At 38.5% G+C, this 27,014-nt stretch overlaps 1 protein-coding gene across 1 annotated transcript in view; it reads right to left on the reverse strand.

Annotated features, from left to right (window-relative positions):
- The window catches only part of Nbas (neuroblastoma amplified sequence), a 285,612-nt gene that overhangs the window by 195,262 nt on the left and 63,336 nt on the right, over positions 1–27,014 (reverse strand). Inside the window, exons 18-22 of the mRNA XM_028772232.1 lie at positions 20,982–21,122; positions 20,635–20,713; positions 16,215–16,319; positions 15,744–15,880; positions 1,561–1,644 (exon numbers count right to left, since the gene is read on the reverse strand). Of these exons, the coding sequence (XP_028628065.1) occupies positions 1,561–1,644; positions 15,744–15,880; positions 16,215–16,319; positions 20,635–20,713; positions 20,982–21,122 (546 nt within the window). The remainder of the gene's footprint in view (positions 1–1,560; positions 1,645–15,743; positions 15,881–16,214; positions 16,320–20,634; positions 20,714–20,981; positions 21,123–27,014) is intronic.

The raw sequence follows: 27,014 nt of genomic DNA on the forward strand, positions 1-27,014 counted from the left end.
CTCTCTCTCTCTCTCTCTCTCTCTCTCTCTCACTCTCTCTCTCTCTCTTTTTCTCGCCCTTCAACACCACAACATCCATATTCCAGGTCATTCTGATTTTGAATTCCTTCCAATTCTCTTAAAAAAAAAAACCCACATATATTCTTGATATTGTAGAATCTCAGGGTGAAATTCTTTAAAGAACATTTCAATCTGAAAACTCAAAGTCTTCAAATTCTAATTATTCTTAAATGTATTTCTCTATCATCTATGTCTTTTTAGTGTCTATAACTTGAATAATAGACTTGTTTTATTAAATATTTGATATTATATTCTAGCTCTGTATATTTATTCTAATTTCTAAGGAAACACCTTGATTCTATCCAAGTCTACCTTAGACTCCTGTTAGTTTTTGAATACTACCCTATCTCTGAACTCCCCTAAGCAAGTTCTCTAAGTCCTGTCCCTATTTTATACAATCCCATGGTATTAACTTAGGTTGTTTTAAGATTTTGTCCTTTTTCTTGACAACTTCACAGGTGTCTGTAATGTGTTCTGCTCAGTCCATCCCTCTCTTCCTCTCACTGAAAAGTTCTTCCCCACACTCATGCCTTTTGTTTTGTGACTCACTGAGTTAAGAAGGGCCATCTGTGTGGCCATGCAGTGGGTTGTCCATTGGAACATGCTGGCTATGATTTTTACTTATTTGTACAAATATAAATTAGTTATAACTTTTGAAATGTTCTACATCCTGCAGGATGTCTCCTCTTCACTTCTCTATATTTTCTTCCATCTAGCAAAATCTATCCTCAGATGTCCAGAAACCTCAATGGATGTGACAGGGCCTGTTCATTTGTTAGCTCCACTGTGTCCAGGTAGTGCACAAACCTTTAAGGACCATACCTCAGGATCTAGATCGTTTCTCCAAAATAATAGTAATAATAATAATAACAATAATTCTACAAACTTCTACATAAAGAGAGGCCAGATGTGTAAAATTTCTAAGAAGCTGGATCTTTGAAGGATCACTTCACCATCCGTTCTCCAGATGTTCTACACAACATCCAGCAACATGGAAGACTGGTAATTCAACTAGCAGTCTACAGGTCTCACGGAAGGGAAGTAAAGGAGAAGGACAGGTAAAGGGCCCATGCCTATTTCTGATAAGTGGAGCATACAAAGGATTCAAATGCACCTCCTACTGACAGTGCCCCATACCTCACTATATGCACCCCCTTGTGCAGAACTTGACACCTCCATATTCTGAGGGTTTCCTACGTGCAGTCTTTGAAAGATGTGAACTAAAATTTAACTAAGAATATATCTTAAAGTGAAGAGCTGTAATAAAGATCATTGCTTCAACAGTTCCCTTTTAACTACTGGTATTTTCTCATTAAAATTTTTAATATATCCCAAGTCATTAATATATCCCAAGTCATTTATGTTATTTTAAAACTTCACAAAAATACTCTGGACTAGGGAACACCACCATGTAGGACTGCATGTGTCATAGGTTTTCATAGGGCCACTATCGACCTATGTACAAAGAAACGAAGATGCCTTGTGCTGGTTCATACTAGCCTGCATTCCAGTTCCTCGCACCAGTCTTCAGCTCGGTGTTTATGCTCAGCCCAAGGGATGATTGTCAAGGAGTCATTATTCCAACTAAAATTAAAAAACACAACAAACAAAAACACCTTAGCTTTTAAAATACAAACTACTTAGCTTGATAATGCATAGTACTAGAAATACATACAAGGTACAGCTATGAGGATTGTTGTTCATGCTACTCTAAGTGGCACATGATAGAGTGGAAACAGTATATAAGTTTTTTTAAAAAGCACAGTTTTCATCCTTAAACTACTTAAAAGTAAAATACTGCTTTTTGCCAAGATGGTGCTGAAACAAAGAAACTGCTGATCCTCCCAAAGCCAAAGCCAAAGTGAAGGCCTTGAAAGCTAAGAAGGTAGTGCTGAAAGGTATCCAGAGCCACAAAAAAGAACCTTCCAGCGGCTCAAGACCCTGCAACTCCAGAGCCAGCCAAAATATCCTTGAAAGAGTGCACCCAGGAGAAACAAGCTTGACCGCTATGCTATCATCAAATTCCCACTGACCACCAAGTCAGCCATGAAGAAAACAGAGAACAACAACACACTTGTGTTCATTGTGAATGTCAAGGCCAACAAGCACCAGATCAAACAGGTCTTGAAGAAACTCTATGACATTGATATGGCCAAAGTCAATACCCTGATAAGGCCTGATGGAGAGAAGAAGGCATGTGTTCGCTTGGCTCCTGATTATGATGCTCTAGATGTTGCCAACAAGACTGGGATCCTCTAAACTGAGTCCAGATGGCTAATTCTAAATATACATTGTTTTTCACCATTTAAAAAAAAAAAGTAAAATACCAAAAAAAAAAAAAGGCAACAATGAGTTAAAGGACAACATGAGTGTGTGCTTACTCATATATCTAAAAAATGATCAAGAGCCTGCACTGTATGTTTCATTTCAACCCAGTCTTCTGTACACAAACCATCTATTCCAGTCCTATCTATCTGAGACTCCAGTAACTACAGAAATGGTCATCCCAGCCTAGTACAGCAGCTCACTAGTTCCATGGGCATACATTAACCACTGAAATAAGACAACGAATACTAAGGAAGTGAAGTTTAACTTCATTTAGTATTATGAATGTCAATTTAAACAGCTACATACAATAGATGCTATCACCAATACCCAGAATCCATGTAAGGCAAGAAGGAGAGAACTCATTCCACATAACTACTCTCTGATTTACATATGTATACCCATGTGCACACACATGCACAAATAATGATATATGTTCAAAAGAATCAGTTTAAGTGAAAACAGAAAGAGTGAACACAACATGTTAATACAGAGAGCAGTTTGCTATAACTCAGCAGTCACAGAAAACAGAAGCAGAATAGGCCTTGAAACATTGTCTACACAGTCCTCCTTAGCTCTAACAGCTGCACATCCATGGAAAAGATAGAAACACGCTCAATTAAGAATAAAGATAAAACTTCTATAAAAACAACTTTGAATAGCCTGGCTTATGCAGTTCAGTGAAATGCTGGCATTGAGTTTTGCTTTTGTTTTTACTTGATTGTATTTCAGACTATCAATTGGGACACTTTTCTTAAATGTATCACGACCCCACAGTAAGAACCAAATGCTTTTCTGTTAAGTCATGAAACATGTTCTACACAAGAAAGACTCCATAAACTGGGAAATGACACTGGTAAAGAGATTGATCTTCATATGAAAAGGAATAGGAGAGCACCAGAGGGTTCAGCAGTAGAGGCAGCTCTGATGAGGTCGGGGAAGGAGTGGTGCTGGCTCATCAACAGCATCGTGCCACTGGATGTTGCTGGAACAAATTAGCCAGAGTCTAGATCCTGCAACTATTAAATAAGCTGATCAGATGCTATGCTAAAAGCACAGCTTTTCAACCAATGCATAATAGACTAGGCTAGTAAACCAAGCACCAAAGACACACTGTGAATGTGTTTATGCTCAGATTTTTAAATTTTGGAAGGATTCAGATACTGACACAGGGCAAAAGCCATAAGTATTATTCATTTGTCACCAAATAGACTATTTTATTTCCTTTCACGTCAGAAATATTTTATTGCAAAATGCTGCAATGAAAAGTGAAAAAGATAACATTTTGGATGGGGATGACAATAATGCCCACTCTACCATCTGAACAACAAATTAGTGCAATGAATCGAGAACGAGGAGAAAAAAACACATCTCGGCAGCTATCATAACTTTTCCAATCAAAGCAGACACGGTTCCTTAAGCTACACAAAATGTTTTCAAAAAGAATTTCAGAAAAAAAATGTATCACAGGCTGCTATTTGTATTTTTCACACAGAGAATATATTAGACCCAAGACTTCTTACTACGATGATTAGTAAGAACAGGCCCTTGGCCAGGGGAGATTAACGTACAATGAATGTACTCTAGAAAATTGTAAGACACTTTTATGGGGTTTTTTTTTAATAAGATGGCTAAGAAACACATTAAAACAATAAAAATAAGTTCTGCTTAGAGGCCCACACTGAAAGGTAGATCTAGAGAGCCCTGTTAGTAATGATGTATTTTACTTTACTATCAAAACTAGCTCCACTCCTTATCACTGATGCAATGACCAGGAACAACACTCAACATTTACTGAGCTCTCACTATGGCCCAAACAGTAGACATGCTTTTAATTAATGTGCAATACCTCCACTCGGTCCTAGCAATCTAGTAAAGGCAACTATATTGTCTTTGCCTTCCAGTGATTATACATATACATATATATATACATGTCTAGAAAATGAATTTTGACAAAACATGATTTAATTTCATATCTGAGTACCAGTGTTTACACAATAAAAAAACAAAAGCCACACATGGCTACAGGCCCATCCCTTAGAAGCCTCAGGCAGGAGCATCTTGAATTCAAAACTAACACTGAACACAGAGTGCATTCTAGGTGATCTCTGGCTACACAGTAAGAGTCTGTCTCAAAGACACTGCAGGTGGCACCATTCCCTAGGCTGGTATACTGGATCTTATGAAAAGGAGATGAACTAAGCACAAGCATTCATCAATCACTTTCTGAATCCTGATTGTGGAGTCAATGTGACCAGCTGCTTCAAGCCCTCCAACCTTGACTTCTCAGCCATGATGGGTTGTACATACCAATTAAGAGCCAAATAAACCATTTCTCCCTTAGGTTGCTTTTCTCAGAATGTATTATCACAGCAACTCAAAATATAACTATGATAGCAGGGTTTTTATTTATTTTGTCTACTGCTATATCCTTAGAAACTAAAACAGTACCTGGTACTTAGCAGACTCTAAATAATATGTGATTACTGAGTTAAATAATTAACAGAAACAACAAGGAATTTAAAAAGTGCTCTCATGGATAACATAAAAAGAGAGACCTATAATATGGCAACAGATAAAATGGCCTATTCACAGTAAAAGACGTGTCCGTGACGTATACAGGACAGACTTACAGATCAGAGTAAGGTGGAGAATGACATCCTAATCTTATATTGATCCAAGATAAAGCTACACAGCTTGTTCAGAACACCTGGGAACTTAAGTGCTTGGAATACATGTTTATATTAACTTCAAAGACAGGTGAGTATTTCATTGTATGTCACATGGGTAGGGGAGGACCAGAATAGATTTCGTTTCTAAAGCTGCTACAGGTGAGAATGAAAATGACCCCATAGGCTCATGCACTGGTAAATTTGATCCCCAGTTAATAGCAACTGCATAGGGAAAACATGGAACCCTTTAGGAGGTAGAGTCTGCTGGAAAAAAAGTGAGTGACCCATCTCTGCCTATTTCTATGTGTCTGTCCCCTCCTCTTCTCCACCATGATAAGCCCAGCCACTGCATTCATATCCCCCCCACCATAACGAACTCTATGTAAGCCAGAAGGAACCTTCCCTCTGTGCAGTGTTGCTAGTCAAGATTCTTTCACAATGACGAGGAAAGCAACAATCCAGCCATTCTTCACAACTCAAAACAACTTATTCACGCACAAGAGACAGAATGAGATTCAGGGAACTTTAGAGGAAACCCTTGCATTAATTGTGCTTTCCTCTACACTTCTAACCACGGAAGACACTCACCAATGAGTTATGTGAAATTACAGTTGAAAAACCACTAGAAATCCTACTGCTGCTACCAGAACTGTAAAAGGTCAGCTAACCGTGGAGCCTTTAAGCCAAGCTCTGGAACACAATGCATCATGTTCATATGCTTTCTTTGTTTCATCTTATTCTTTTTCATACTCCACTTGAAGTCCAAAATGTAAATGCATCATTGCTACTTAAAAAAAAATATAACTAGTAACTGAAATTTTCTCTTTACGAAGAAATGCCTGCTTTTGTTTGACTTTAGAATTCTTTGTATTAAAGCCTTGTTTGTAAGTTTTCTGAATAATTAACTATGCTGGTTTCATTTGAAGGTAACATTTATCTGTCAGCAGGAAGGCAATGAGTCTAATAAGTTCTATTATAGTCAATAATCCTCTCACCAAATACTTCTTGCATCAAATATAAATGTTTTATTTCAAGCAAACTTCATGAGGAACAGATTTCCAAAAGTTCTTCTGTCCACATTATGTGCCTTAGAAACAAAGGCTGGGTAGACAGTGTATTGCTACTAATTGCTACCTTTTATGCACTGGTTTTAAGATGTGGACTTCTATTTCTTTCTATCATTTAGCAAAGAAGAAAATGTTCTAGCAAGTAAACCCTCGAAAATAATGATAATCTGGGTCCACATGTGAAACTCCATCACTAAACAAGTCAAGCTGATCATACATCCCTTGGGAAAACATCACAAAGCCACAGATAACACTAAGACAGAAAACAGCCTGCCCAAAGGCATCATTCTGAGTCTGGGCCTGCAGAAGATTAAATTAGTACATATAAAGCTCTTAAATGACTCCCAGCACACAGTAAATGTTCAGTACTAACCTTTATGAACATATTGTTATTATTCACACCAGCAAGAAGGTTTTTTCTAAATAGTAAATATAAGATACATATGATTTTTAGTTAACATTGCAAGATCTACTGCATGATAAGCTATAACACCATATTGATAATTTCCAAAAAGGCCTGGTCTCCCTAACCAATGCTTAAAACCATGTATAAAAATGAGGTTTTAATTTTGAAATGATTTGAATATTTTAGAGTACTAGTTTGGAAAAAAATCATTATAGTTTAAGGAAAAGGAACAAAGTCTAATTGGATATCTACTATCAAACTTCCCCCCCAAAAAATCAGTTGTATGATTAAGAGTGTTCTATATAAGATGAAACACAAAAAGGAACAACAAAAGAGTAGAGATATCACTAGAATAAAAGTGGTATCATCCTCCATTACCACTTCCAGCCCTAATTTTTTAAAGAGCTCCTCAGCCTCTGCTGTGATCAAGGGTCTCACTGAAAGCACCTTGGCCTTACTGAGAGCACTTCAGCCTCACTGGGAATAAGTGTCTCATTGTGATCACCTCAGCCTCACTATGTCCTCCTTAGTCTCAGTATGACCAACTCACCCTTACTGTGTGCTCCCCAGCCTCACTGTGTGCTCTCCAGCCTCACTGTGTGCTCCTGAGCCCCCACTGTGTGCTCCTCAGCCCCACTGTGAGCTCCTCAGCACCACTGTGTGTTCCTCAGCCCTACTGTGTGGTCTTCAGCCTCACTGTGAGCGTCTCAGCCCCACTGTGTGCTCCTGACCCTCACTGTGTGCTCCTCAGCCTCACTGTGTACTCCTTAGCCTCACTGTGTACTCCCTAGCCTCACTGTGTGCTCCCCAGCCTCACTGTGTGTTCCCCAGCCTAACTGTGTGCTCCTCAGCTTCACTATGAGCACCTCAGCCTCACTGTGTGCTCCTCACCCTCACTGTGTGCTCCCCAGCCTCACTGTGAGCTTTTCATTCTCACTGTGTACAACCTGCTTCACTTTGAATTCCTCAGCTTCACTGTGAGTTCCTCGGCTTTTCTGGGAGCACCTCAGCCTCACTGGGAGTATACCTCAGCCTCATTGTGAGCAATTGCCTCATCATGAGCACCTCACCTTCACTGGGAGCACTTTAGCCTCTTCTGTGAACAACAGCCTCAGTGTGAGTACTTCCACCTGACTGTGAGCACTGTCACAATCCACTGAACACCACAAAAAGTGCTTGGAACTGGGGTTTCTAAAAGTAATGTGGCTAGCCAGAATAAGCCCCACCGAACTCTGAACTAGAAAGCTCTCCAATTTGCAGTACAGCAAATGACCATCTTTCCGCATTGATCACCAGGTCCTGAGCTCAGTCTATATATGCCATGGATTTTTCCACAGTTTTTATGCACAGTATCCAAATTTTTAAGAATAAATAAAATGGATACACAATGAAGCAAAACACCTTAATGCATTTTATTACAAAATATGAATTTGATTCCTGATAGCATTTTTCTTATTACAAATACAATGTTTAAACTGACTTGCCTATATCAAAAGTTGAAGAAAGTGTCTCTCAGGGTTATTCATATGTTAATTAAATATAGTAGGATAAAGACAAACTGCTGTTACTGACAAGTATTTACATATTAATGAAATCCTGACTAGCAAAGACATTGTATGATCAAAAGGAATTATAGGAAGCATTTTCCTGAGGCAATTCAGCCATTCAGAATATGCTCTACTCTATTTAAGGATTATATATTCTAAACCACTGGTAAGGTCACTCAAATTTATAAGAAAATGAATAGGGAAGGAAAAGTGTTATCTCTATGAAAAGTCTAATTTTCTTGCAATCAATAGCACTGGGTCCATCTTTTTAGGGAAAGCCATCAGCTTAAAAACAAACAAGCAGGATGGAGGTGCCTCTCAAACAACCTCAGTTTCAAATGAAAACAGAAGCTTCATCCTAAGTCACTCTAAAACAGTAATACAAATAGAACTAATTGTTAATTCCAGTTTCAGAGCCTGAGTCATGAATGCCCCAGAAATATTTGATAATAATCACCTTTCTGTTTATTTCAAGAGTATGCCATGAAAACTGTATGTGCATGATAAGAATATAAAATACAAACAAATTTTCTAACCTCAATCTTGAGATATTTGATAAGAGAAAATAAATTAGTCATCACACACTAATTTTTTAAGTAATTACCAGCATCTCAGACAGCTAGCATCAGCAACACTGACATAATGCTTATGCTGCACCGTTTACTTTGAAATATTAGTTTCTATTTTCTTAATCAGAGAAATTGCTCCAAACACATTTTCCCTTTAAGTAACAGGAAGACAAAAATGAATCCAGCCAACATCTCAAGTATCCACCACAACAAGAGAAGTACAAGCCGACTATCCCTTCAGCCAAACCGACAGCCAAGATGTTCTCCCTGATACGTTCAATTTAGAACAGCTAGCACAGTCCATTTATAAAGAGTGTTTTCTCTACTGATGGTTGCATCGGAGGCTACTGCTTAAGACAAACCCAAAACACAGCCACTTTACTCTCTGCTCACAGCAATAGAGGCACAATCTATACAAGGAGGAATGGAATTAGGAGATAACTGATCAAAGTTTCATTCTTAAAGGAAAGAGCATTTCTATGTTTCTTTGAGAATCAAAAAGAAAAAAAAAGTAAAATGTTATGTGATCTTATCATAAGCACAATTTTATTACAACAATAAAGAGATGGAGAGGATAGACACAATAAACTAGAAGAACACAATAAACTTTTGAAAAGTTCAGGACAAAAACATTGATAATGGAAATATTAGGCTATATAAAACTAAGTAAACTAAGATTTCATACTTCTTTCTTGGAAATTACATTTTTTCCCCTCATTGTAACCCAGGTTAGCATCAAACTCATGGCATGCACTTTCCATTCATCAAGCTACCAAGAGCTGAAATTATAGACATAAGCCACTAAGCCTGTTGCTGATTCACTCTCAACTAGGGATTACTTGGGGACATCAATAGCACCTTGTCAATCAGTGATAGAACACTGTTGAGTACATGAGCAGTTACAAATTAAGTACTTATCCCAACTCCCCCTTTTCTACTCAGACTTTCCAAAATCACACACTAGATTTTCAAGGCTTAGATCCAAACTTTGCCCTCCACAAGAAGCTTTTTCTTATCCTCAAGAAACTCTTTTCCTGATTTCTTTGCAGTGGAAAACAATCTCTCCTATCTCTAAACTTATCCTCATGTGAATGAATCATTTAAATTTGTATTATTTTTACTATTTGTATATGTATGTGTATGTATTTTGGCGTGGACCTGCCATGACTCAAGTGTAGGAGTCAAAGTACAGCAAGTGGGAGTCAGTTCTCTCCTTCCATCACCCATGTCATCAGGCGTGACAACAACAGTCTTCACCCACAGAATGCTTTGGTTCACTCTGCACTCTCATCTTATACAGATTATTAGTCAGCATATCAATATCTACCTTCCCAGCCTCCTCTACTAGATTATAATTTATCAAGAGTAGAAGAATATATTATATTCATATTTCTAGCTACCCACCAAAGCTTATACAATGCCTATTTATAAAATAAACACAAAAAAAAACCTAGGTAAGACTTCTACTGAAAAACACAAACTTTTATGTAATTCAAATCTTCTTTAAGCTGTCTTTTCAAAGGAAATAAAGTAATTTAGAAATATCTTAATTTTGAAATCAGCCTCACACATACTCATGACTAGCTATACATTTCAATGAAGAAAGATTTAAAAAACAAATCAAAATCTCCTGTACAAGATACCATTAATATATTCTTTACAGAAAACCACCTTCCAGAATATTTAGAAAACTATAAGATTACATCCACATTCACCAAGGTTTGGGTCTAAGCCTTGAAATCCAGTGTATGATTTTGGAAAGTCTTAGTAGAAAAGGGACAGTTGGAATAAGTATGAAATGTGGAGTGATCTCCTGTTGCTTTTGAAGGAAATAAAAATAGTGCTTTACATTCTGATGAAAATTGCCTAGAGTCAATGTTGACTTCATTGAAAATGTTTCAACTGTTGCATTTTAAAGAACTGCTGATTGCTATTAATGATACAGTGATGAAAGTTGTATAAATGACTTGAGTTAGGGATTTTGGTCCATGCCTACAATCCCAGCACTCAGGAGGCTAAGGCAGGATGAAAGCTAGTCTGAGACTAGCCTAAGCTATACAGTGAATTTCTGGACGACACAGACTACATAGCAAGACTTTGTCACAACACTCCCCATCTAAAATTATATTCATGATTTAAAATATACAGTTAATCAACTTAATTTAAAATATATGTTAGTCAATTAGGCATAATCAAATCTGTTCTAATATTGCCCACTTAGTCATCTTTACACTTAGTCTTGACAATATGGCATATAAACTGTTGGGGAACTAAACAAAAATAGAAATCTGAAATGTGGGGATACATCTGCAAAACCATGCCCATTCACAGTCCTTCTGCATGGGACAGCACACTTTCCAGAGTCAAACCTACAACTGCCAAGTGATCTCACTGAATTTCCATAGTTACAGACACATACCCTGCAAAGCTGCCACAGTAACAGTTTCCTGGATCATAATAAGAAAATGAAACACACATCCTATTCCATGAACAGCATCCCAACACTCACACTATAGATACTTTGCAATAATAATATAAAATAAATATTCAGGCTATTCCTGTGACTATTCAGGGATGTATCATAGTGAATATTTTTACTAACTAGTAAACATGCTAAAGAATTTCATATACTTAAGTAAAGAACTTACCTCCATGTATTAAAAGTACAGGAAGGGTCTGGAGAAATGAATGACTCAATAGCTAAAAAGACCTGCTGCTCTTACAGCAGACCTGGGTCAAATTCCCAGAACCCATCTGATAACTCACAACTATCTGTAACTCCAGTTCCAGGGATCCAATGCCCCATTCTGGCCTCCATAAGCACAAGGTATGCCAGTGGGGTGTGTGGGTGTGTGGGTGTGTGTTTGTGTGTATACACACATATACCCAAAATACTTGTACATAAAAACTAATATCAAAAATAAGAATTTTTTTAATTTAAGTAAATGGGGTCTATATACAATGCAGTAATCTTCAAAAAGCTCTTCCAACAAAAAAAGAGAGAGAGAGATTAATAAAACACTAGATAAACAAATCTGAAACTACTTCATTGAATTGTGTAACGAGTTGGCTCTAATGGTTTCAAATGTATCCCCATAAATTGATACACTAGCAAACAACATACAAATAGCCTATCCCATGATACTGGTTTTCTCTACAGGATGCTTCAGCCATGTCAAGCCTTGTAACAATAAGACAAAATGCTACCATATATAAAGTCCATGCTAGAGAACTATGCTTTCAGTTTATATCTCCCTAGCAAATGTTTTAAGCATAAGCTGGGCCCTTCCACCCCTCACTTGGTCCTTTTTGCTGGGGCAGACTACTAGCTTGTCTGCTCCCATGAAGACACCATATACTGACCCAGCCTTGAGGAATCACTGATCCCAGAGCAGAAGGTAAAAACATTCCCCCACAACCTGAAGCCCCAGACCTGCAGCTGGGAGCCCAAGGCACTGAGGACCCATCACCCACCAAAACCTCGCCCTCCCAAATACCACTCCCCTTCATCCCTAGATTAAGAATTGACAAATGGGACCTCATAAAATTGAAAAGCTTCTGTAAAGCAAAAGACACTGTCAATAGGACAAAACAGCAACCAACAGATTGGGAGAAGATCTTTACCAATCCTACATCTGATAGAGGGCTAATATACAATATATACAAAGAACTCAAGAAATTAGAATCCAGACCACCAAATAACTCTATTAAAAATGGGGTACAGAGCTAAACAGAGAATTCTAAATTGAAGAAACTTGAATGGCCAAGAAGTACCTAAAATAATGTTCAACATCCTTAGTCATCAGGGAAATGCAAATCAAAACAACTCTGAGATTCCACCTCACACTAGTCAGAATGGCTAAGATCAAAAACTCAGGTGATAGCAGATGCTGGCGAGGACGTGGAGAAAGAGGAACACTCCTCCATTGTTGGTGGGATTGCAAGATGGTACAACAACTCTGGAAATCAGTCTGGGGATTCCTCAGAAAATTGGACATAGCATTACCTGAGGACCCACCTATACCACTCCTGGGCATATACCCAGAATATGCTCCAACATATAACAAGGACATATACTCCACTATGTTCATAGCAGCCTTATTTATAATAGCCAGAAGCTGGAAAGAACCCAGATGTCCTTCAACAGAGGAATGGATACAGAAAATGTGTTACATTTACACAATGGAGGATTACTCAGCTATTAAAAACAATGAGTTCATGAAATTCTTAGGCAAATAGATGGAACTAAAAAATATCATCCTGAATGAGGTAAGCCAATCACAAAAGAACACACATGGTATGCATTCATTGATAAGTGGATATTAGCTCAAAAGCTCACAATACCCAAGATACAACTCACAGATCACATGAAGCTCATGAAGAAGGAAGACCAAAGTGTGGGTGCTTAGGTCCCTCTTAGAAGGAGTAATAAAATACTCATTGGAACAAATATGGAGACAAAGTATGGAACAGAAACTGAAGGATGGGCTGTCTGGAGACCATTCCACCTGGGTATCCATCCCATGTGCAGTCACCAAAGGTAGACACTGATGTGGATGCCAGGAAGTGCATGCTGACAGGAGCCTGATAAAGTTGTTTCCTTAGAGGTCTGCCAGAGCCTGACATATACAGAGGCAGATGCTCACAGCTAACCATTGAACTGATCATGGGGTTCCCAATGGAGGAGTTACAGAGAAGACTGAAGGAGATGAAGGGGTTTGTGGCCCCATGGGCAACAATACCAACCAACCAGAGCTCCCAGGGTCTAAATCATCAGCCTGAGAGCACACAGGGAGGGACCCATAGCTCCAGCTGTATGTGTAAGGGAGAATGACCTTGTTGGGCATAGGTGGGAGAGGAGGTACTTGGTCCCCTGATGGCTGGATGCCCCAGTGTGGGGGAATTCAAGGGTGGAAAGGTGGGAGTGGGTGGATAGGTGGGGGCATACCCTCATAGAAGCAGGAGGAGAAGAGATGGGATAGGAAGTGCCTGGGGAGGGGGGAAATGGGAAATGGGGAAAGAGGGTAACATCTAAAATGTAAATAAATTAAATATCCAATAAAAAAAAAGCATAAGTTGGCAATTTTATGTGGTTGTAGTCACAGCTATCCTTGGGGCAAATGAACACAAAACAGCACTCAGCCAATCAGACACATAGTTTCCCACATCCGTGAATATTCTCCTCAATTGCAACCAGCTTCATCTTCCAATCAGTACATCAGATGCCATTCCAACTGTTCCTGGAATTTCAGGTTCTCATCAGGTTTCTGTCACCCACCATCTTCTATGTTCTAAACCTCACCACCTGCAAGTGTCTTGATGCTGGCTTCTGAATGGAAGCTCTTTCTGTTCCTGCCAGTGCCATGGTTTAGTACCATGCTATATGCTTAATTGGCTGCTTACTTTCCATCACTGTACTAATGCCACTAACCTCATGTCTCTAACATGTCCTCAGTGTCCACAGTTTCTTTGATGATCTGCACAATGCAGATTCTTAGTAATGTGTGTTCTACAATACACCAAAAACAATAACTCACTAATTTCTTATTCTGGAATATGTGCTCTATATGTATTAATAAAATGAAATCCAGACTAACAGAACACTGGAACTCTCTATTCTCCTTCCAATGCTTCTGAATATAAACTTAATCCAATAGGAAATCTAAGCCAGTAAGCATTACACAGTGTCTTGGAAGTATAAAAGGCCAAATCTTAGTAGAAAACTAACTCTGTTAATAATAGCAGGCACTTGGACACTGTCCTCAGTGGCTTCTTCATGCATGTGTGTTAATTAGCTTTGTCAATTTAATATAAGCTGGAGTCATCTCAGAAGAGGGAAGCTCATTTGAGAAAACCCTACCATCAGAGTGGGCTCTAGGCAAGGCGGTGGAGCATTTTCTTGATACTTGATAATTAACATAGAAGAGCTCAGCCCACAGTAGCTCTACTCTACATACATGGTCCTTAAGTTTGTAAAAAAGCAGGCTGAGCAAGCTAGCAAGCAGAGTTCCTCATGGCTTCTGCTTCAGTTCCTGTCTCAGGTTCCTGCCCCCCCCCACTTCTTTGGATAATCGGCTACAAAGTGTAAGAGGAAATGAACCATTTTCTCCACAAGTTGCATTTACTCATGGTTTTCATCACAGCAATAGAAATGCTAACTAAGCTAGCACAGCCATTTCTTCATTCTCACAACAGGAAGGACTAAGTGCTATAATCACTGCATTTACAAGAGAGAAGATCACATTTACAAGAGAGAAGTGCCACTAAGAAGGTACCCAGGTCCTGAGTTTTAGACACCCTCAACTGTAATTCTTATCTCAAAAAAAGAGTAAAAATAAAAGAAATAAAATGAAATATAAATCTGCAGGAGATCATAAGTAGTACATGAATTCCCCCAACATCTGGAGCAGGAGCTGTCTCTAAAGCTGTTTCCTGTCTGTGGACTTTGTTTCTGTAACTGGCTGTCTTGTCTGGCCTCAGTGAGAACAGATGAGCCTAGTCCTACAGAGACTTGATGTGCCAGGGTTGGGGATACCCAGCACTGGGTATCATTGAGCCTACATTCTCTAGGAAAAGAAAGAGAGGGAGGGCATAAGGGGAGGGACTGTGTGAAGGGGGGGTGATTAGGAGGCAAAGTGAATAAATAAATAAATTCATGGGGAAAAAAGTGGTAATTCTGAGACCTGATGTGTACCCTGGCTTAGGGTACAGATGCCCTGCTGTGACCATTTATCAAACATCCTAGATGTGACATAAAGAGTATTGCTCCAACTAGTGTACTCTGAATTCCCCTTCGTGTCTCTGGGATTTCAATCAGAGAAAGGGCTGTTCAGCAGTGCAAAATGCAGATAAGCAGTGTCCCTAGTCTTGTCAGGACCTCAGTTCAGTTTCTAAAAGACATAACTAATTCCAGCATGCACTGTTAGCCCAGGCATTGTTTTTAGTCAGAAAACAAGTCATGTGAAGATGACACTAACTTCATAAATATATTTTTGCTCATTTTAACTAATTTTTAAAAGGTTATGTTTTAAAATGTAAGGTGTCTCCATTAAACACACACACAAAAAAACAATAACCAATAAAACAGAGTAGCATACCAAGCCTCCGGCAACAAAACAGCGTATTCATGTGGCGAGGTGGTTTCTGGGAAGTTGGAGAGGATGGCAAGGCGATGAGGGAGCAGATGGGAGCCATGGTAGGTCAGCAGGATTTCCAGGGCTTGTACATTACTCTCCTGTAGGAAATGCAAGGCACATGTCTACTATGAACCTTAGAAATAAAGGATTGATGTTTATGACAACATTCAAACTTGGCATACAGTTTTGATGAGTTATGTTGAACTATGCTTCGTTTTTCCTTATTTTCATGTTTCTCAATCTAACACTGTAAAATTATTTATTTTAAAACTCTAATAATGATACTTTTAAAATATAACTCCATTTCCTGTACAGTTGTTAATATTATAACAGAAAAGAGTGTAATTGTGTATGCATGCACTAACATTAACTACACAGCTCAAAGATTTAGTGTTAATAACCATAATTACTCTATTTGCAAAAAGCAATTACCCGAGCATACGTCCTTGCTGAGAGAACAATATTCTGACTTCTGAACTTCTTAAAAAATTCAGCATCGTATCTCTGTTCAGATGCATGTGGCGCCCCTAGGATTTCCTGAGGGAAACAGTGACAATAAATATGCTTCCAAATACAATGACAAGAAATATTAATCCCTTATACCTCTGCCCGATAAAATAAATAAGAGCCAAATTAGTTGATTTCGACTATCAACTGTTAACTAAAGCACTTTATCTTTTTAGGGGCTATATTTGTTATAAGTGTATTAACATGTTAGATCTATAAATGGATGAAATGGTAAAAATAAAATTGATGTCTATAAGACAACCCCAAACCACCTGATAACAACATATAAGCAACAATCACTAAGGCTCCTATTATGAGTACCTACCACGTCTACATGAAACACCAGATGAATTTGACTCCTGTTACAGTGAGTGTTACAGTGGTAACTGCAAGTGAAACTTTCATTCACTTGGGAAACACACATGGACTCAGTGCCCACCACATCCTAGGGGCAGTGGCGAGAAGCACTGGAGATACAGCCAACAATACACTTCCCCTGCCTTCACACAGCTTACTGCCTACTAAGACATGAACCAAGGGTATCTTTTAAAGCACTTGTGCAGCACCAGAGACCTCTGAGCACGAAGTAGGTGTCAGATGATATGAGGAAATTGCTGTGAATTTTGTTAGAAATAATAACGTCATTGTTCTTTTTTAAAGTCCATATTAATTAGAGATATAGACACATGGATTAAAATGATAAAATTTCTGGGATTTTCATGAAAATACTTAAGTAAAAGAAAAGGCAGGTGTGGGGAAATAAAAGCACAAAGCTGGAAGGTTGACACATACATGTTGAAGATGTCTGAGGTTGTAAAAGAACCTCCAGGCTCATCATGCTATCCTCTAGGAAGCTCCTCAAGGCTGAACTTTATAAAATGAAAGGCTAAAAAAAACTCCTGACAAACTTAAAATGAAAGTGCTCAAATGGAGAGTGGGTTCTACTTAGATGAGCTGTTCCTTCCTAGTCAGTTACAAACGTTCACAGGGTTTCTATTTCTAAACTTCCAACATCTTCCTCAGCCACCACTCGTTGCTGAAAGCATTCATTTTAAGCTGGCACTATTTGATGGAACCTCAGTATCCAATCCATCAAAAGGGCAAGTCTGCCTACGTATACACCAATATGATTCTCCTTCCTTCAGTGATGACCAAAACAAACATACCTCTCAACCTTCCATCTCTCAAAACTGCACCCATCTCAACTCCTCTATCGTCATGAAAGTATGCCTTTTTTTTTCTACCAGTAGTGTCTTGCTTTGTGTGTCAACTTGACACAAACTAGAGTTATCGGAAAGGAGGGAAACTTAATTGAAAAAAATGTCTCCATAAGATATGGCTGTAAGGCATCTTCTTTATTAGTGATTGATTGATGAGGGGCTGGAGGGCAGCCAGCTTTGAGTGGTTCTATCCCTGGGCTGGTGGCCATGGGTTCTATAAGAAAGCAGGCTGAGCAACCCATGGGAAGCAAGCCAGTAAGCACCATCCTTCCATGGTCTCTGCATCACCTCCTACCTCCAGGATTCTGCCCTATTTGAGTTTCTGTCCTGACTTCCTGTGGAAGTACAAACCAAATAAATCCAATCCTCCCCCACTTGCTTTTTGGACATGATGTTTTCTCACAGCAATAGAAACCCTAAGTAAGATACTTCCATTGAATAAATTTCTCCCATCCCTCTACTTGCTGGTTCCCACTAACATATAAACAATGTCCCTTCCGTTCTTTGCTTTATAAACACCAAGCAAGCATACATTCTCAAGGACATGCCCTCGTCATTCATGCCCTAGCCCTGTATCCAGCACTCCAATGCTCAACATTAGCTCCTAACCAGTGAGATCTGCTAATGCTTCCTACTTATCTCCACAGGCTACTTACCTCTCTTAATTTTCATAATCACAAAGTAAGGAGAGCAGTGTGCCTCAAAGGGCTGCTAGAAAATTACCAAATTATGGAGGAGACTAAGTACATGGAGCAGTGGATGACAGACTGTGAAGGTATTTTTGAAGAAACTATACACACTTTAAACAAGAATTTATAAGGTCTCCAGTGAGTCAAATACCAGGCTGATCTTCAGAGTTACATAAACAAAGGAGACAAAACTGAATTCTATCCTCCTGTGTCTTATCAATATTATGTCTTTGCTTTTGACAAACTAGTTGATGATAACTTCCTTATAGAGGCCCCTTGGGCATCTCCAGGCAGAGTTCAAGACATTCCTCTCCTCTGCCTCATCGATTCTTCATACTGTTACCATCACTTAAAGTACGTATGCTGAGGATCCATGAAAATCGCTGCTCATGTCCCCCTACATCCAGCAACAGCATCATATCATAGCTGGCATGTAGGAAGCATCGAGGTAAAATGTAAATAAATTCACTTTCATCTTATGTACATAGGATTAATAAAATTAGCCATGCTTGATGGTGGAATGCAGAGCCTACCTCTAGCACAATGTACCTAGCAAGCATGGCAGCCGAACGTTCTCATTACAGTTATAAAAGCCAAGTTCATCCAAACCGTCTTCTTTCTAAAAGGTTAATTTCCAAAAAAAGAGTGGTCTCTGAAGTATTTTAAAGGTCAGTATCATAATATATAACAATACACTTGCTAATGTCATATGGAGGATAGCAATTCGATAGCCAATGAATAATGAAAGAAAATTAAGTACATAAACTCAACATTGCAAGTATCTTTTCTAAGATATTATCATCCAATAAAATGAAAATGAACTATGAAAGCAATGAGCCACACTGTACAGACATAGGCAATTCCAAATATGTTTATTATTAATATTACCTTAAAATGTCACAGAACTAAAATGAAAAGAATGTGCTTTAAAGGAATATGACCATCCAACAGCCAAGCCAGCTGCAGCCAAGGAACTCTTCAGAGACTCTCCATAACTTTCTCATATTACATTATATGCTTGTTCTTAACAGCTGCAGAAAGAACTCAGCTCAGAAAAAAAACAAACTCAGTTTCAGTGTTTTCTCCTCCTCCTCTCCACCTCCTCCTCTTCCTGTTGTTGTTGTTGTTGATGATGACAAGGTCTCACTATGTAGCCCTGGCTGTCCTGGAACTTACTATATATTCCAGGCTGGCCTCAAACTCACAGATATCCATCTGCCTCTGCCTCCTGGGTGCTTACCATGTGCCAGCATGCCTGGTTTTTTTTTTTTTTTAATGCATGGTGAGCAAGGGTAGGGATCTAATTTCATTCTTCTACGTATGATCTCCACTTGGAATCACCACCTTTTCTTTTCGAGTTTTGTTTGATGACATTTCAAGGAGTAGGGAATCCAAGACTTCTGAGTTTACATGAATGCTCAGAAGTATTAAATACTTTCATCATTCTAGGGCTACTCATGCCACAGGCCAAGAGTGTGTGGCCATATAAGAGAGGAACGAGGAAATAATCTCTGAGGCCAAACTTCAGGTCAGTACCTAGTTGTAAAATATGAAAGCATATATTCACGCTGCACGTTACTCAGCGGTGTGATACCTGCCTAGCACAAATGATGCTGAGTATCTCCAGATGGGAAAAGAAGAAACCTGAGCAACTTTAGATAAGAGTGCCATGTGAAAAACAAGCAAACAAAGTAACTAACTAAACCATTCACAGCCATTGGAAGGCATCTCATTTCCATTTAGGTTTTTTTTTCTTTCTTTTTTTTTTTTTTTTGATGGTTTTCATCTTCTGAGATGAGGTCTCATTATACAGCCCAGGGTGCTCTCAAATTCAACACAATTCCTCTGCCTCAGCTTCCAAAAACTTTCTACCATTACAAGCATGTTTCTTCCATGCTTAATGCTGTCTAAAGTGGTACAACACAATGTTAATAAAATATCCAACATGGGGATGTCAGTGCTTGAAATCCCAAAGAGCAAAGAAGTATACAGTTATTAAATTCAAAAGTGGCTCTAATAAAGATCAAAGATCAACCAACTAAACCCAATCAACTAGCAAATCGTTAAAATGGGTGAGAATATTTGTTCTGTAAATATTGAACTCAGCGTGTCCTGAAATTCCACACTAGAACCAACTCGGTGCCATTACCTGGAAATACACACATAGTAAATTTAAAGAATTATAAATTTAGAGAGCATATGTGCACAGAAATAGGTAAAGCCTTTTTATTCTCTAGTCCAAGAAAACAACTTTTGGACTTTTACAACTTTCAATTTTTACCAAAACCCTTCTAATAAAGAACTTGACTGTTCAATAAGTAAATTTTCCCACATAAATAACCTGAAAAACCAAAACAGGAGCCACTAGGGCAGCTATGGCTGGCATGTGTAAGACCAGATGATGCCCATCATTAGAGGGCTAACGCCATTCCTTACCTCATATGTTGCGAGTCGATCTAAGAAGGTTAATAACTTCAGTCTACAGCGGCACAGTTCCTTTTGTTCCAGGGTCAACCTATGTGGAAGAACTCAATTGAGCTGCTTACATTTATAGACATATGATTCTGTTCACTGACACATGTTGACTTTCTCAGGCAAAAGAGCAGGAAAATAATCTGTGTTCCCTTCAGCCTACAGCTCTTAGAACTGTATGTAGGATCATGAGGGATAAACAAACTTGTTCAAGTTGCTGAAGTAACTTAGCGACTCAACACTAGTAAAGAGCACAGGGAAATGACCAGAGATTCTATTTCCCAGTGAGCAGTAATAAATGACTGACGTACTTTGAAAAGTTCACTAATTTAAGCAGCTCCTGTCTCTTCTTAAGCTCTTTCCTTCGTTTGCTCTTGGCAGGCTCTTTGTCTGGTGGGGAAAGTTCCTCATAGGCGATGCTATCGATGTCTACGTCACCTGGTAAGGTAAATCTGCAAGAAGAAAAGAACTCATTTGATTTTTATTAAGGTGATTTTTTGTTTGTTTGTTTCTACATGTAAAAAAAGAAAGTTGCTTTGTCCTTCAGTGAATATTTATTCGATTAAGTTAATCTCCATCAAACAGAAAAAAATATTTTTTTAAAATTCTGCCAAACAGTACAGTTCAACCACTTTGTTCATAGGACAAGTAATGAGGCTAAACAGTGATCACAGACATTTAAAACATAGAAAGGACATCGGCCTAGGGAAACAATGCAAAGGGTTAGATCAAGACACATTCACCCGATGTAAAACAGGTTTTATAAGTTGAATCACTTCTGTCTCTAATCTGTCTAAATCCTCTTTTTCTGGTGAGAGCAAATTATTAATTTAATGAATTACTAAGGTTTGAGCTGAGAGTCAAAAGATGTTACAGTACATACAAGGGTTCGTGCTGAATGGCTTTTATGAGGACTAAAAATAGGCCACGATACTTTTGGGTTTGAGCTGTACTATTCTACCCTCCACAACCACAGGAAGTTCTATTTGGTTAGTCTGCAGAACTCTCACACAGACGTAGCTTTTTACGGAACTTGAGTTCGGAGTACCTTTCTACACTGTGTATTTCTCATCATGGACACATTTTCATATTTGTGATGAGAACATTCAACATCATCTTGTGTATTTCTTCTGAGCTATACAGTACAAAATGAACACCAACATTTTTCCGTAAACCTTGCTGGGATTCTGTACGTCTCAAACAACCACTCATCTGCCTCTCTTTGCCCTTCCTCAGGCTCTGGTACCCATTGTTCTGCCCATTGGTTAAAAGACATTGGCTTTCTCAGATTGCATATATGAAGTAAGTCTACATGTGGCTTCAGTTACTTTACTCTGTCTGTGACTAACATTCACTTCCATTTATATTGTTGCAGATAGTAAGCTTTTGTCTCTGTTTTTCAAGATTTATTCATTTTATTTTATGTGTATATATAAGTGCCTGCATCCATGCATATGCCCCATGATCACATGCAGTACACCTAGAGGCCAAAATATAGAATCAGATCACTAGAACTGAAGTTACAGGCAGTTGTAAGTCCCCATGGATCTGGGAACCAATACATACAATACAATTTCTACAATAGCAGTAAATACTTTGTTTGTTTGTTTGTTTGTTTGTTTAAAGATTTGTTTACACCCCTCGATTAGTCCTTTTGGCTGGGGCAGACACCTAGCTGGTCTGCTCCAGTGAAGACACCCTCTCCTGAGCCATCCTAGAGGAGTCACTGCACTCAGAGCAACAGGTAAGAATCCTCCTGCACAACACTACACCCCAGGGCTACAACTGGGAGCCTGGGGTACGCAGGACCCATCAGCCACCCAAACCCCACCCCTCTGGAATACCACTCTCCTTCCTCCCCTCACTTGGTTCTTTTGGCTGGGGCAGACACCTAGCTGGTCTGCTCCCATGAAGACACCATATCCTGAGCCATCATAGAGGAACCACTGCTCTCAGAGCAGCAGGATTTCAGGATCCCAGAGGCAGCCTGAGTCCCAGGAGTTCTTCCACCCAAAGCTCAGATCACAGAAACATCTGAATTCTGAGGCGTTCTGACACAAGCAAAATAACTGGAAAGACAGGCTCCAATCAGAGAGAGTGAGGGCAAGTAGCACTAGAGTTAACCAGATGGCGAAAGGCAAGCACAAGAACATAAGCAACAGAAACCAAAGTTACTTGGCACCATCAGAACCCAGTTCTCCAACCATAGCAAGCCTTAAACACGCCATCACACCGGAAAAGCAGGATTCAGAATTAAAATCACTTCTCCTGATGATGATAGAGGACTTTAAGAAGGGCATAAATAACTCCCTTAAACAAATACAGGAAACACACAGGTAAACAGGTGTTCCCTTAAAGAGAAAACAGAAAAATCCCTTAAAGAATTGCAAGAAAACACTACCAAACAGGTGAAGGAATTGAACAACACCATCCAGGATCTAAAAATTGAAGTAGAAACAATAAAGAGATCTCAAAGGGAGACTACCCTAGAGATAGAAAACCTAGGAAATAGATCAGGAGTCATAGATGCAAGCATCACCAACAGAATACAATAGATAATCTCATGTGCAGAAGATACCATGGAAAACATTGACACAACTGTCAAAGAAAATGCAAAATGCAAAAAGCTCCTAACACAAAACATCCAGGAAATCCAGGACACAATGAGAAGACCAAACTTAAGTATAATAGGTATACATGAGAGTGAAGATTCCCAACTTAAAGGGCCAGTAAATATCTTCAACAAAATTATAGAGGAAAATTTTGCTAACCAAAAGAAAGAGATGCCCATGAACATGCAAGAAGCCTACAGAATTTCAAATAGACTAGACCAGAAAAGAAATTCCTCCCGTCACATAATAAAACATCAAATGCACAAAACAAAGAAAAAATACTAAAAGCAATAAGAGAAAAAGGTCAAGTAACATATAAAGGCAGACCTATAAGAATTTCATGAGACTTCTCACCAGAGACTATAAAAGCCAGAAGAGCCTGGACTGATATCATACAGATCCTAAGAGAACACAAATGCCAACCCAGCTACTATACCCAGCAAAACTCTCAATCACTATAGATGGAGAAACCAAGATATCCCATGACAAAACAAAATTCACACAATATCTTCCTGCAAACCCAGAACTACAAAGGATAATTGAGGAAAAACTCCATCATAAGGAGGGAAACTACAACCTAGAAAAAGCAAGAAAGTAATCATCCAACAAACCCAAAAGAAGATAGCCACACAAGCATAATTCCACCTCTAATAACAAAAATAACAGGAAGCAACAATCATTTTCCTTAATATCTCTTAACATCAATGGACTCAATTCCCCAATAAAAAGATGTAGACTAACAGACTGGATACAGAAACAGGACCCAGAATTTTGCTGCATACAGAAAACACACCTCAGTGACACTAGAAATAGACACTGCCTAAGAGTAAAAGGCTGGAAAAAAATTTTCCAAGCAAATGGTCTCAAAAAACAAGCTGGAGTAGCCATTCTAATATCAAATAAAATCAACTTTCAACCAAAAGTAATCAAAAAAGATAAGAAAGGACACTTCATACTTATCAAAGGAAAAATCTACCAAGGTGAACTCTCAATTCTGAACATCTATGCTCCAAATGCAAGGGCACCTACATACATAAAAGAAACTTTACTAAAGCTCAAAGCACACATTACACCTCACACAATAATAGTGGGAAACTTCAACACCCCACTCTCAGCAATTGACAGATCATGGAAAGAAACTAAACAGAGACATAGTGAAATTAACAGAAGTTATGAACCAAATGGGTTTAACAGATATCTATAGAACATTTCATCCTAAAACAAAAGAATACTACTTTTTTCTCAGCACCTCATGGTACTTTCTCCAAAATAGACCATATAATTGGTAACAAAACAGGCCTCAACAGATAAAAAAAGATTGAAATCATCCCTTGCATCCTATCTGATCACCACGGACTAAGGCTGGTCTTCAATGATGACAAAAACATAGAAAGCCCACATACACATGGAAACTGAACAACACTCTACTAAATGATGACTTGGTCAAAGAAGAAATAAAGAAAGAAATTAAAGACTTTTTAGAATTTAATGAAAATGAGGACACATCATGCCAAAACTTGTGGGACTGCATGAAAGCTGTGCTAAGAGGAAAATTCGTAACTCTAAGTGCCTACAAAAAGAAACCAGAGATAGCATACACTAACAACTTGACAGAACACCTGGAGCTCTAAAACAAAAAGAAGCAAATACACCCTAGAGAATAAACAGCAGGAAATAAACAAACTCAGGGCTGAAATCAACCAAGTAGAAACAAAAAGAACTATACAAAGTATCAACAAAACCACGAGCTACTTTTTTGAGAAAATCAACAAGATAGATAAACCCTTAACCAGATTAAACAGAAGGCACAGAGACAGTATTCAAATTAATAAAATCAGAACTGAAAAGGGAGACACAACAACAGAAAATGAGAAAATTCAAAAAATCATCAGATCTTACTACAAAAGCCTATACTTAACTAAAATGAAAAATCTGGGGAAATGGACAATTTTCTAGACAGATACCAGGTACCAAAGTTAAATCAGGAGTAGATAAACCATCTAAACAGTCCCATAGCCCCTAAAAGAAATAGCAGCAGTCATTAACAGTCTCGCCACCAAAAAAAGCCGAGGACCAGATTGTCTTAGTGCAGAATTCTATCAGACTTCGAGCAAGACCTAAAAACCAATTCTCTTGAAACTATTCCACAAAATAGAAACAGAAGAAACACTACCCAATTCGTTCTACAAAGCCACAATTACACTCATATCTAAACCACACAAAGACCTAACAAAGAAAGAAAACTTCAGACCAATCTCCTTTATGAATATTGATGCAAAAATACTCAATAAAATTCTCACAAACCAAACCCAAAAACACATCAAACCAATCATCCACCATGATCAAATAGGCTTTATCCCAGGAATGCAGGAATGGTTCAATATTCGGAAATCCATCAACGTAATCCACTATATAAACTCAAAGGAAAAAAAAACACATGATCATCTCACTAGATGCTGAGAAAGCATTTGACAAAATTCAGCATCCCTTCATGGTAAAAGTCTTGGAAAGATCAGGAATTCAAGGCCCATACCTAAACCTATAGTAAAAGCAAAATACAGAAAGCCAGTAGCCAACATCAAACTAAATGGAGAGAAACTTGAAGCAATCCCACTAAATTCAGGGACTAGACCAGGTTGCCCACTCTCTCCCTAACTATTCAATATAGTACTGGAAGTCCTAGCCAGAGCAATTAGACAACAATAGAAACTCAGATGGATACAAATAGGAAAGGAAGAAGTCAAAATATCACTATTTGCAGATGATATGATAGTATACTTAAGTGACCCCAAAATCTCCACCAGAGAACTCCTAAACCTGATAAACAACGTCAGCAAAGTGGCTGGATATAAAATCAACTCAAACAAATCAGTAGCCTTCCTCTACTGGAAGGATAAACAGGCTGAGAAAGAAATTAGGGAAATGACAGCCTTCACAATAGACACTAATAATATAAAATACCTTGGTGTGAACCTAACCAAGCAAGTGAAAAATGTGTATGACAAGAGCTTTAAGTCTCTGAAGAAAGAAATTGAAGATCTCAGAATATGGAAAGATCTCCCATGCTCATGGATTGGCAAGATTAATATAGTAAAAATGGTCATCTTACCAAAAGCAATCTTTAGATTCAATGCAATCCCATAAAAATTGCAACTTAATTCTTCATAGAGATAGAAAGAGGAATTTGAAAATTCATTTGGAATAACAAAAAATAAATAAATAAATAAATAAATAAATAAATAAATAAATAACAGGATAGTGCAAGAACTATTCTCAACAATAAAAGAACTTCGGGAGGAATCACTATCCCTGACCTCAAGCTGTACTACAGAGCAATAGTGATAAAAATTGCATGGTTTGGTATAGAGACGAGCAGGAAGATGAAATAGAATTGAAGACCCAGAAAGGAACACACACACATATGGTCACTTGATCTTTGACAAAGGAGCTAAAACTGTCCAGTGGAAAAAAAAAACAGCATTTTCAACAAATGGTGCTGGTTCAACTAGAGGACAGCATGTAGAAGAATGCAAATCGATCCATTCTTCTTTTTTTTATTGGATATTTTATTTACATTTCCTATGTTATCCCCTTACCCGATCCCCCCCCCAAGCCCAGGAACCACCTATCCCATTGTCCCTCCTCCTGCTTCTCTGTGGATGTGACCCTACCTACCCTCCCACTCCCACCTCCCCACCCCCAAATTCCCCCACCCTCAAATTCCCCCACATT

This window comes from Grammomys surdaster, unplaced genomic scaffold (genome assembly GCF_004785775.1).
Source record: "Grammomys surdaster isolate TR1022 unplaced genomic scaffold, NIH_TR_1.0 212, whole genome shotgun sequence".
NCBI classification, from domain to species: domain Eukaryota; kingdom Metazoa; phylum Chordata; class Mammalia; order Rodentia; family Muridae; genus Grammomys; species Grammomys surdaster.